Source organism: Triturus cristatus, chromosome 10 (genome assembly GCF_964204655.1).
Source record: "Triturus cristatus chromosome 10, aTriCri1.1, whole genome shotgun sequence".
Classification (NCBI taxonomy): Eukaryota; Metazoa; Chordata; class Amphibia; order Caudata; family Salamandridae; genus Triturus; species Triturus cristatus.
Genome location: NC_140593.1, coordinates 659707882 through 659720989, shown reverse-complemented (window position 1 = coordinate 659720989; position 13108 = coordinate 659707882). Strand labels below are relative to the sequence as shown.

General features: G+C 46.9%; 1 protein-coding gene across 3 annotated transcripts in view; it reads right to left on the bottom strand.

Moving 5' to 3' along the window:
* Positions 1–13108, bottom strand: part of LOC146789869 (uncharacterized) — a 575088-nt gene that overhangs the window by 77237 nt on the left and 484743 nt on the right. For all 3 annotated transcript variants that reach the window (XM_085632224.1, XM_085632225.1, XM_085632226.1), the window contains 3 exons: positions 9625–9742; positions 8473–8568; positions 5105–5201 (listed from right to left, as the gene is read on the bottom strand). In XM_085632224.1, coding sequence (XP_085488350.1) covers positions 5105–5201; positions 8473–8568; positions 9625–9742 — 311 coding nt within the window. The remainder of the gene's footprint in view (positions 1–5104; positions 5202–8472; positions 8569–9624; positions 9743–13108) is intronic.

Below are 13108 nucleotides of genomic sequence, written 5' to 3'. Positions count from 1 at the left end.
CTCGTTATCTCTTCACATTTCTCAGCCGAATGTTTTCAAATGTGGGCAGAAGAAACGCAAGCGCAATGCTTTCACTGATCGGGCACTTTGAATTTGTGCAGTTCCGTCTGATGCGAGCGGAGTATAGAAAGCTTTGAAGAGGTCGCAGGCAATTTCACCACAGTTGAGCACTGCTGTCTGACAGCCCCTGGTACCACACCCGCTATCTATTAAGATGCACAAATACTTTATGAGGATAGATTATGTGAACATAAGTATGCACAGCATCTCCAACTACTCGTGGACACTCCTGCTTAAAAACCGAGGTTAAAAGAAGATAATTGAATCCTTATTTTTAATGCAACAGTTGAGCTAGTAATATGAGGACTTGAGATTTAGGAAGGCCATACTTAAAAAAGGGCTGGCCTGATCCCGCTCGGCTCCAGTGTCTATGGCCCTGCTAACAGCATGCAATCCTGCAGCCCAGGCGCAGACCACACCCCTCAAGCTCCCGCTCTCTGCCGCTCTCTTCCAACTCGTTTTCTCTCTATATGTCTTTCTATTTCTCTCTCCCCATCTTTTCCCTCTCCACCATCTTTTCAACCACCCTCCCCCCACTGCCTAATTCTGGATTTCTTCCTATGCATCCGCCCTCCTTTGTGTACACTGTGAGGAGCCAGCGTCGGAGCCAGAGTGCTGTGGCTGCAGTCGCTGCAGCAGGGATATAGACTGCGGCGCCCAGAGCTAGCGAAGTGGCTCAAAGTGAGTAGAAAGGGGAACAATAGCGCAAGTAAGATCAGCGCATGCCAGGGTACCTGTCTGTGCTCAAGGGGTTTAAACTCCCCGGGAACCCAAAGGAAGAAGGAGAACCCTCTATGCTTGCATCGTGCTAAGTGTCAGGGCTGTGGTGGTGCCCCTCTGGCGCAGACATGCAGAGCCAAAACTTTCCATTCAAATGCACTGACTCAATGTTTTAGAGCACGGTTACTCATAGAACGGCCCGCGGGCTGCCAGCGGCCCAGCAAACCTTCCTTGGCGGCCCACAGACCTTGCAGACATCCTACCTGTGTTTAAAAAAAAAATGTAAATAGTGTTAGCAAACACTGCCGGTTGCAGCAGCCCGGACTCTGAGACTCTGCTCTGTGGGGGCCGGGGGATTCCAGTGATTGTCAAAGTGGAGATGCAGGGGCCTAAGAGGTGAAATACAAGAAAGCTTTATTAACATGTAAATGGTCTTTTAAAGACCTGTGAAGTACTCGGGTGCGGCTGTGTGTGCACACTGGGAAGCTGTCTCAGTGCGGCTGTGTGTGTGCACTGGGAAGCTCTCTCAGCCTGGGCTGAGGGCTGACACAAACACGGGGTGAGATGACAGAGGGTGACGGAGGGAGGGAGAGGGTGACGGAGGGAGGGAGAGGGTGACGGAGGGAGGGAGAGGGTGACGGAGGGAGAGGGAGGGAGACGGAGACAGAGGGAGAGGGAGGGAGACAGAGGGGGAGGGAGGGAGACAGAGGGGGAGGGAGGGAGACAGAGGGAGAGGGAGAGGGAGGGAGACAGAGGGAGAGGGAGGGAGAAAAAGGGAGAGGGAGGGAGACAGAGGGTGACAGAGAGAGGGAGACAGAGAGGCGCACTCTGGGGGAGACAGAGGGAGAGAGGCAGAGGGAGGGAGAGGAAGGGAGACAGAGGGAGAGAGACAGAGGGAGAGGGAGGGAAACAGGGAGGGAGAGGGAGGGAAACAGGGAGGGAGAGAGACAGGGAGAGATAGAGGGACGGAGACAGAGAGAGAGATGGAAGGAGGGAGACAGAGGGAGGGAGGGAGAGGGAGAGGGATGGAGGGAGACGGATGGAGGGAGGGAGACAGAGGGATGGAGGGAGGGAGACAGAGGGATGGAGGGAGACGGATGGAGGGAGGGAGACAGAGGGAGGAGGGCGACAGAGGGAGGAGGGCGACAGAGGGAGAGAGACAGGGAGAGAGACGGGGAGGAGAGAGAGAGGGGGAGAGAGAGCGAGGGGGAGGGAAAGAGCGAGGGGGAGAGAGAGAGAGAGAGAGCGAGGGGGAGGGAAAGAGAGAGAGAGAGAGAAAGAGAGAGAAAGAGAGAAAGAGAGAGAAAGAGAGAAAGAGAGAAAGAGAGAAAGAGAGAAAGAGAGAAAGAGAGAGAAAGAGAGAAAGAGAGAAAGAGAGAAAGAGAGAAAGAGAGAAAGAGAAAGAGAGAAAGAGAGAGAGAGAGAGAGAGAGAGAGAGAGAGAGAGAGAGAGAGAGAGAGAGAGAGAGAGAGAGAGATGTGTGTATGCCGGGTCTGGTGGCTCAGTGGACGAAGGCGTCTGATGCAGGGACCTGTGTTCAACCTCATGGTCACAATTTTCTTTTGCTGTAGCCCCGCCCCCACCGGTGCGGCCCTCGGCCACAAACCACACTGTAAATTTGGCCCCCGAGAGAAAGTTTGTGAGTACCCATGTTTTAGAGGGTCACGACAGGAAATGGGCCTTTTTAAACACTGATTTGAGGGCTTTGGTGCACAAATTCTTAACACTCTGACCATGCATCTCAAGAACCTTGTTAGAGGTAGGAAGCACAATATGAAATATGTTCAATGCAATGCAATATTGGCACATGCTACTCAGCACACGGAACCGCCGCAATAAAGCCCAAGACAATAAGTGTGCACTATAGTCACCTTTACGGGATAGGGCACTATATTTCCAATCGTTTCACTCCAAAAGCACAGACCCCACATCTGTGCATTAAGTTCGCTCATGCAGTACAGTACGCTATAACTGTCAATTGATTTGTGCAGACAGCTAACCTTGTGCAAACGGGTCAGTTTTGTTTAGTACAGGAAGCTATATTTTCAGTAAGTTCACTTGCATGTCGTACACAGTGCTATATCCGTGCACCATAAAGCCCCCTCATTTAGTACCTGCAGATGGATCACGGGACAGTTATGGAATTCACGGCGCTACATCCATGCAATCAGGGCACTATACTTTTTAAATGAGACGACCACTCGTATATGGCACTATAACTCAGCAATCTGGACACTATCTACAGGAAGGGCTCTTAGCAGATCAGCTGAAGGAATCCACCAGAAACGGAGGTACTGGCCAAGCCAGGAGTGATTCATATGAGGATGGGGCGCGCTGCTGGCTGGATCCGATGCAGAGCACGAAGGCAGGGTGTTGCTCTGTTCTGATCTCTGAAAAGTCCTCCTTATTGAGGCTCAGAAACTTTTCTGGAAGTCGAGCTGCTTTCAGCAGGGCAAACTAGCCAGTTGAATCTGACCAAGAATGCGACAACACTGGCTGTGGTTCAGTGGTGGTACCATAATAGTCTCTAGTCCTTTTGTGAAATATATAGTTCATTTATAAACACCATAGAACAGAGCACAGTTTTTGAATATCAGTGCATTTCTCTAAAAGTGCTTAAAGAGAACGGCCACTCATCAATCGTGAACTAATGTGCTTACACCAAAGTGAGGGACCGTAAGTGCATCCCAAAATAGTACAAAAACATTGACAAAATATTGAGTCAATTGTAAATATTCAAATCATAATAAAACAGTCTAATCATGTGGACAGGTGTCCTAACATATTGATTAACCCCTTGTGTGCCACGCCCTTTCCCCGCCCTGTGCCGGCCGTTGCATTAGCGGGCGGGGTTCATGACGAGCTGGACTCGTCATGGGCACAGCGCAACCGCGGCCCATGACGAGTCCAGCTCGTCATGGGCACAGAAAGGGTTAAATTCATACATGTGGTAAAACAATCAATACAGAAGTCACAAAAACCCACTATGAATGTAGAAAATGGACAATAAAGCAGAGGAGCCAACTGCTCATCACTCTTGCCCTTCCATCAAGGTATTCTGCGAAGATTTTAAATCCAATGTTCTTGGCCCAAATGCTGTCGATGCGATTCGCTCCCTAACATTGGTGGTGATATATATATATAGATATCTATATCTCCCTAAACTTATACCCTTACCAGCCAATACCCATCCCTAAATCTTAAAATCACCCTTACCATTCAATACCCTTCCTCACCCCTAAAAACACCTTTGCCACCAAATGCCCACCCCTGAAAACATCCTTACCACCCAACACTCTAACACACCCCTAGACCCCAAAAACATCCTTACCATCCAATACTCTTACTCACCACTAAAACATCCTTTCCACCCAATACCCTTACCCACCCCACAAGTCTAAAAATACCCTTACAATCCAATACCCTTACCCAACCCTAAAATCACCCTATATCCTTACCTACCCCATAACCCTTAACACCACGTGTGTGTACATTATATATAAAATGGGGTTACCCTTACCTGATATATACTTACATTTTCGTTGTAAAGGCATGCATGCTAAAGGTAAAGGTATTGCCTGGTAAATGGTGCGTTGTAAAGGCTGTTCCCTGCGCAGCCCTGCACTCAGCGCTCTTCCATGCATGCAGTCTCACTCGCCCTGCACCCCTTTAAAAGTTGCACCTCAGTCTCCACTGTGCAGTGTGTACCTGCTATATCTCATCTAGATGGTTAAACCTTCAATTTTAGTAAAAGAAAGGCCCGTTTCATACCGTGACATTCCAAATATCTAAGTATTTCAGATGAAAGTTGAAGCTAGAAACAGTATTTCAATGTCCGAGAAGCCTCATTGCTACTGTGACAGCTTGAGAGGTATGCGCTTGGTGGTGACAGAGTGCTGACAATGCGCCTCTCTTCTGGGCAAGCACTGGTGTGCATTTCTGAGGCTGAGATGGGGGTGTTGTCTGACAGCCAAGAATGCCCGCGTGAGGAGAGGTGGAGAGGGCTTTACAGGTGTTTTCCCTCGAACTGCCAGTTAGACAGAAGAAAGTGTGTGTGGGAGACAGCTGGAGACTCAAGAGCTCTTAAATCCTCCAACACATCGCTAACGTGTCTTCATCACATCAGGGAAACCCCAAGACAAGTGGCAGGCTTAGACATACCCGCTGCTGCTCCTCCTTCCTACATACCAATCCTTCCCCATCACAAACAGACATGTTTTACCGTGCAGCAAACAATGAACAGCATACCAGCCTATCCTCGTGCAAGGGGCAGCCACACAGAAAATACCACCGGAGTGCGCTGCTCAGTGCAAGAGAGCCTCACCTTCAATAATGCCCCACTTGGTCTTCCGGCCGAGCACCGTCTTCCCGTTCACCTGATGCTCCTGGTCGGTTCCCACCACAGCGAAGGGGATTTTTTCCTGCAGGAGAGCACAGTGTGCACTTAAGTCAAAAGGTCTTATGTCTGCTGATAAACCATGCCCACTTCCTCCCTCAGACGCCCTCCTTCATAGACACACAGGAGTGCGCACCCTTATTAGGTCTCGCCTGACCCAGCGTATGCGCTGGTCTGGCGAGAGGTCTCGCCTGACCCAGCGCATGCGCTGGTCTGGCGAGACTTTTTGAGAGGGCTCCAAAAAGTGCTACCAGGCCAGTCTAGAGCTACAGTGCATGTGCGCGGGCGCCGCGCTTTACCGCAAATACTTTCACTTTCCGGCCACACGGCCGCTTTGATGTTTGATGGTGATCCCGATCGCGATCACTAGCTTTGCATAGCTAATAGGTCTCGCTTTTGGGACCTTATAAGTATTTAGTTTATGCAACTGTTGCATGGCTAAACACTTATAAGGTCCCAAAGGCGAGACCTATTGGCTATGCCAATGCTTGTTTTTCTATCCAGGGTGCTCGTTCCCATGCTGGGCTGGAGAGACTGCTGCGCTCCAGCAGAGTGCACGGGCCCACCCTCTCCTTCAAAAGGCTCCGTGCACGGGCTGAGCGGAGTATTTATGCCTGCCAGACGTGAAAGTGTAAAGAAGGCAGGATGCAGGACTGTGTGTGCCTGGACGAGGAAGAAGACCGTTCTAATAAGTGTATTCAATCCACTGGGCCAATAGGGCAGCAACATCCTACATATTGCAACTGAAGATAAGTGGCGATGGGGGGGACTGATGTTCTAAATCATTTTTTGTACAAAAAAGGGGTATTCTAATGATGTTTATGCACAATAGTTTCCCATGACCACCCCGCAAGTTGCATGCAACATCTCGGGCGAACAGGGCTAACACATACAGAACGGGGAAGTTATTTATGTACAACTTAATTTACAAGTAAATAACTAACTCCAAATTGTCATCTTTGAGGACAGAACTTTCAACAGAAGTAGTGTGATTAGAGCTGTGTGTTTGATTCTCTCACACAGAGGGACGCTGTACAATAGTGAGGGGGACACCAACGTACACCCCTAGTCTAAGATGAGTATTCCCCGCAGCACCAAAATCCGTGAATACTTACTGAGGGCCAAGGAGAACAATAATGAAAGCTTGTAAATTTAATCAGAATCCAATGAAAATCATTTCTAAATAAACCTTTGCAACAATTTGACATTGGGCCTATTGTATATATGGAGAATTCTATGCAACCTTTATTTCCTCGATGGGGCAACAGTCCTGCCACTTTGAAGCCTAATGACAACTGCTGCAGACCTGCTGATGCTGCTAGGTGGAACGGTCCAGCAGAAGTGATCACTCCATTAGTGACCCCACATCTCAGACTAGGGTTCAATGAATATACAAAAAGGGGTGAGCTAAGTACACCAGTGAACAATTTGTAGGAGTTTCCTGATTTGTTGGAGCAAGTACTGCAGAACAGACATGTAGAGATAAGTATGTCTCTCACTTGGAACATATGCTCTTTTCTCGAGGAAAACAATATATACCTTTAAAGCTGGCAGGAGCTACAAGCTAGACTAGAGAATGATACACACCACAACATCGCATTCTGTATGCCTAAGGGAGAAAGGGGTGGGTGGGAACACAGACATTTCCTAAGGCAGTGAAAATACTAAGCCCTGATTACATTAAGGCTGCTAATCCCATTTTAGGCACCAACTTCAGTTTACATCCAAAATGCAATCTGGGTTCCTATTGTGAGTGTCTGCTAGCAAAAAATTGCCTCACGTTTGTAGGACACTGCCTCTGTATATACTATACCAAAATGAGGTATAGTGTGCACAGAGTCCAGTGGAACCCCAGAGGTAGGAAGAGGTAAAAGTAGATAGCACCTTTCTCTCTATTTGTGGTAGTGTGGGCGAGCACTAAGGCTTTATCAGAGGGTAGTGTTAAGCATTTATTGTACATACTCGGGCAAGAAATTATTTCACACACTCAAAGACTGAACTCAGACCAATTTGATTTACATAAAAATATTAGTTCTCCCAGGGGTTCTGGAGGTTGCTGACTGCAGGACAAGGCGACGTTTGACGCAGGATCTCTGGAAACTGCAGACGGACTGTTCGGGCTAGGGCCAAGTCAGTTCTTCTCTACAGTCTCCTCTGCTGGGCGTCTTCTTTCGTCCTTCTTCGTAGGTTACGGGAATCTGTCTTCATGGTTCAGCGCTGCCCCCTAAATACCATATTAAGAGGGCGCCTTAGGGGTCTCGAGGTTAGTAGCCAATGGGCTACTTACCTTAAGGTGACTACATCCTTTGTGTGCTCACCCCACGTGGGGGAGTGGGAACAATCCCTAGTCCTGATTGAAGAATGCCTGCCATCTGCAAGAGTGGGCACTGAAGAGTGGGCTTCATCTCGCCTCCCCCACCTGAGGGGTGGGGTTGGCAGTGGTAGGCACACCTACTGGGCTGTGCTAATTTTTCCCACCGGTCTTCCCGCCAAAAAGGAGGGGAGATAGGAAAAGGGCCTGCTCCTGATAGCAGGAGAAGCTGGGGGTCGCATTACAAAAGTGGCAAGGCCTTTGAAGCTCCTCTGCTACAGATGGCTCTTCCTGGCTGGAGAGGTGTAACCCCCCCCCCCTCATTGCAGGCTAAGAGTGGCACAATAAGTACTGAAGCCAATGGAGCCCTTCCCTGGCCACAGTGCCATTGGTACCCATGATACCTTTTACAAGTGTCTGACATGAGGCCAAAGACGTGTCAATTGGGAGTGCAAGGTACAGTTTTGGGAAACAACACAGGCCCTGGGAATCTGATTGCCAGGGACCCAAGGCACATAGAGTCAAAGTGCATCAGTAGTCTTGCAAAAAGTGGGGGGGTTACTGCAACAGAAACCCAGATTCCTACAACGTTGTGTGAAACTGTGCAAAATAACTCTGTGCACCCGGCAAATTACGCATGCCTCCCCATTCCTCGATGTACAAACTGTAAGCGCACATGAATGACTAATTTCAGTACGCAATGATTTGCAAAATATTGCAAATGTATTCCATAATTTTTGCAGCTAATTTTTGCAGCCCAATTGTCATTGACACTGCTTGACACCCTTTTCAAGAGATAGATGGTGAGGACCCAATCTATCAGGATTCTTATAAAGCGTGACTAGTCGCCCGTGAGGGCCTCAAGGCACTGTCTAGCCTAGTCTTGGCCTGTCTAGCATATTTTGTCTACAGAGTATCGCTCCAACATTATTCATCAAGGACCTCTCTTAGTCCACCAGTCTCAAGACTTCAGGTTACAGCTCACCCGTATCTGGTCATTTAGCATGGTCTCCTCTGGGTCCTCATCCAGTTCTCGCTGAGGGTATGTACTGATCCCATGGGCATCCAGGTCTTGACGGATCTGTGGTGCCAACATACAATGTCCGTTAGTCACTCGTTAAAGACATCTGGCTAACAAGTCTACTTCGCTGCCTGAATATCATTTATCTCTGTAACTCCATCACTCTGCACCCCAAGCTTTTCTTCCTAAGCCTGAGCCTACAGTGCCCTCCACGGACAGCTGTAGGCTGCTTCTCTCACAGCAACACTACCAAGAGTCACTTGCTGTTCTCCTCTGAAATATATGCCTGATGACGGGATAAAATGACAAGATTTAACCCACATGGTCCATTGTTAATCCACCTGGTGAACACCATAAACTCAAAAACTACTAATTATGATCAGATGAGAAAAACAAATTGGCTGCCATTCTTAGCTGAGAACGTGGCTTGACCTTGCTAAAAGCTAATTTGTGCTGCAGCTCACCTTACCACTCAGTCCCTCTTGACAAGTACAGCCTTGTCAATTCAGAACCAGGCTTTAATTATTGGCCCAACTCAATCTCAGGCTCACTCACAACTGTAGCTAGGATTGTGCCATCACCCTGCCATGCTGCACGTTTCTCCAGCTTCATAACGCTTTCCTTGAAACCTGTTCTCTCAGCTTCTCAGGGCAAACCATTCAGCATTCCTAAGAAGGGCATCGGCTTTCGCTTAGCCACCCTATACCCAGTGCATCCTCATTTGCACCCTGATCTCAGCCCAGTACAGCTCAAGACAAAACCTGCATGTCCAGAACAGTTTTTCCTCAGCATGCTTCATCGGTGTGCCCATGAATTATGAACCTTTGACACACTAAGCTTCAGTTGGCACCCAATTTGTCCCTTGCTTCCTCCAGTTTGTGCAACCCTTAACATCCCCAGATCCCCCCTGGCATCCCCTAAGGCCATAGGATTCTACGGCACCTGGCACAACTACATCCAAATGCCTCCTTATGCCTAGAGCAGCCTTTCCTACATGTAGACATCCAGATCACTTGCCCGTCACTCTTTACCTCATATTAAGAACAACTTTTCTGGTATAAAGTAATACCCAACATCACTCACCCCAACCCTAAAACCCTACCTCGTTGGACTCACCCGCTCTTTAAATTCCTCCCGTTCATCCAGAGTCATCGTGTCCGCCTTGGCGATCACAGGAACCACATTCACCACCTTACCCAGGCGCTTCATGAATTCCACATCAAGCGGACGCAACCTGCAGTGAGCAAGGGCAGAGTGTGAGACTGAGGATGAGTCCTGTAGGGCACCCATTTTGCAGTAAGGAAGCAGAGGCCTTGTGCTTCTGTGTGTACGTTGGCATGCTCTCTATCTCAAAACACTTTTTGGTTTCCACATCAAAACACCAGTGTGTGCCTCGTGCAACATCTACTTCCATCAGTCTTAAGCGTCATTGCATTTGTGAGCACACTAGTCTACTAATTCATTTGAACATGCGTACTGCGGCACATGGATGCATCCTGGTGTTTTATGCAGTTAGTACCTGCTGAGTATGAGAAGGTGCAGCAGCAGGCCAAATGCACTGTCCTATATATATATATCCTTTAGTCCCCGGCTATTTACAGAATCCACTCAATAGGGGAGCCACAGCTCAAAGGTCATGAAGAAGCCAGTGCAATTTACCTGCATGTGCAAAGGACACTACCTCTGATGCAGAGGTGCAATAAGCATCAGGGACACAATTTCAAAAATTACAGGAAGGGCTGGGGCAAGTCTTGGAATCTTTACTGGTACCAGAATCACAGCAGTGCAGTTTGAAGTGGTGAGACAGAGCCGTTCTACATTATCAGTCACTAAATCTGCAAGAGGTTGTGCATAAGTATTGGTACTCTGCATATCCAATGAGCTCTATGAAGGAAACTTAATGCTAAACTCATCTCGCAAGAGTGCTCTTAATACAGTCATCTGTTAACACATCTGACATCAGATGAGGCTGGACCTACCACCAAATGATTGACGACTCCTGAGGGGGGAGGAAAAAAAATCTTGAAACAAGGCAATTCTCAACTCAACCACTAGAAGGTGGAATAATGCAAAGCATGAGAATCCAGAAAAGATTTAGGCTGCAAAACTATAGATAGTCTGTGGTTCTAGCTGATGACAGCCAAGTTCTCGATTGCGTCCAAGTGTTGAAGTGTCTTCTGTAAGTGGCCATTGCATCTAAACCCTGCACATGGTTATGGATAACAATGTTTATCTAAGTTAACCAGACCTTAGTATACCTGATATTCCTTTATACAGAGTCTACAATGTGTACTGAACCACCTATAAAAGTAGTTTTATCCATATAATGATTTTGCATTTTATCGACATTAACATATAAACATGCGAATGCTATCAAATGTGTATTTATTCACGTTTAGATTGACCATAACTAATGTAGGCGTGCATTTGAAATGGCTAATGCATGGGAGCTATTTCGTTTCTCGACACGTGTGCATTACGTTTCTAGGAGAATCTAAGTACAAATTAACAAAAGCTATGTGTCTCTGCTTTTTCCCCCATGTGAAATGTTTTCTTTTACATGATAACTGTTGAATATCCTAATTGATTGCAACAGTACACCTGCAGAACACAGGCTGGTCCAATGTATCTTGTTTTGTGGGAGATAATTGTACGTTTGAAGGACGCTTGGAAGAGCAGTATTTTTGGAGGATTGGGAGAAACTAAGGAGCTCAAGATTGCATCTTTTTACTTTACTTGATTGGATCGTTTTAAGGGAACCCGGTGTAGAAATGTTAAAACTGTGATTTAAGTTAGCGTTCAGAACTGTAAAAACCTACTCTCCACTAACAGAACTTTTTCCAGACAGCTTAGAGCAGAGTAGGGTACTCTCTTTATTGAGAAGGAATGGTTTCTTACCTGTAAGGATAAGTTACTTACCTGTAATCCTAGTTCTCTTCCAGGGGTATCCTCATCAAAGTCATAAGCACTGAATATTCCCGCCCATGTGTGGGGACCCCGGAAATAATAAAAATATATATGAAAAACATATATATACAGCTCTGTATATGTATAAACATATATTATTTTTTGCAAGCAAATGCAGCCCCCATAGTAGGCTAGACAATGTAGATATAAATATCCAATAACACACCATAGGTATAATAATACACCTAAATCTCTCTTTTTTTAATTTTTTTTTTTAATGAGATAAAAACTCATGAGAAAGAAAAGAAAACGCTGTGCAAAACACAGATCCATAAACATTGTCAGCCTGCAGGCTGCATTGCAATACAATACCATAGAGACTGAAAAGCCTTGTACAGGTAAAAACTGGCACCGTGCCTTTAAGGCAGCCCTGATTCCAATATCCCATCCTGCCTCAGGGGTGACAGTTGGGTCAGTTGTTCTTTGCAGGACCGTAGTCCTAAACACAAAGATATACTTCTTCCATATTTAATAATACAGACCTCTCATTTGCCTGGGGAGGCGGGTGGGTTGCTTATGACTTTGATGAGGATACCCCTGGAAGAGAACTAGGATTACAGGTAAGTAACTTATCCTTCTCTTCCAGGGGATCCTCATCAATAGTCATAAGCACTGAATAGAATAGCAAGCCCATCCTCCACCGCAGGCAAATGAGAACTGCACTATACATTGAAGATAAGAACCGAAATAATCAGTTGTTGAACAGATTCCTCAAGGAGGCTTGCCCTACTTGAGTGTCTGCTCTGGTGTCCGAGTCCAGACAATAATGTCTCGTGAATGTATGGACAGATCTCCAAGTAGCTGCTTTACAGATCTCGGAGAGTGGGACATTATTGAGAAATGCAGCAGTAGCCGCTTTCCCTCGTGTGGAATGTGCCTTAGGCAGAGGCCACAACGGTTTCTGAGCTAATTGGTAAGCTAATTTAATGCTTGACACAATCCATCTGGCAATGGAACGCTTAGATGCTGCAAAACCTGTACGGACAGCACCATAGTTCACAAACAGTTGGTCAGACTTTCTGACAGCCTTAGTTCTATCCAAGTAAAATTTGAGAACTCGTTTAACATCCAAAGAATGCAACGCCCTCTCAGCTGGCGAGGAGGGATTGGGAAAGAAAGTTGGTAGTGAGATAGACTGATTCACATGAAAATCGGACACCACCTTAGGTAAAAATGAAGGATGAGTTCTCATCACCACCCTATTAAGATGAAAAACTCTATAGGGTTCTTTTGAGCAGAGAGCCTGTATTTCACTCACCCTACGTGCTGAGGTGATAGCTACCAAGAAGGCTGCTTTCCACGTAAGGTGCTGTAATGTAGCCTTATGTATGGGTTCGAAAGGTGGACTCATAAGCTTTGAAAGAACCAGATTCAGCTCCCAAGGAGGCAAGGCAGGCCTCACTGGGGGGTAAACCTTCTTGAGCCCCTGCAAAAAAATGTTTACCACTTGAATCTTAAAGAACGAATGCTGAGATGGAGAGCGCCTATAGGCCGTAATGGCCGCCAGGTGCACTTTGATGGAGGAGAATTTCAACCCCACCCTGGCTAAGTGAAGCAGATAGGGTAATATCACTTCCTCTTGACATTTCGTAGGATTATGATGAGTTTGAAAACACCACAAATAAAATCTCTT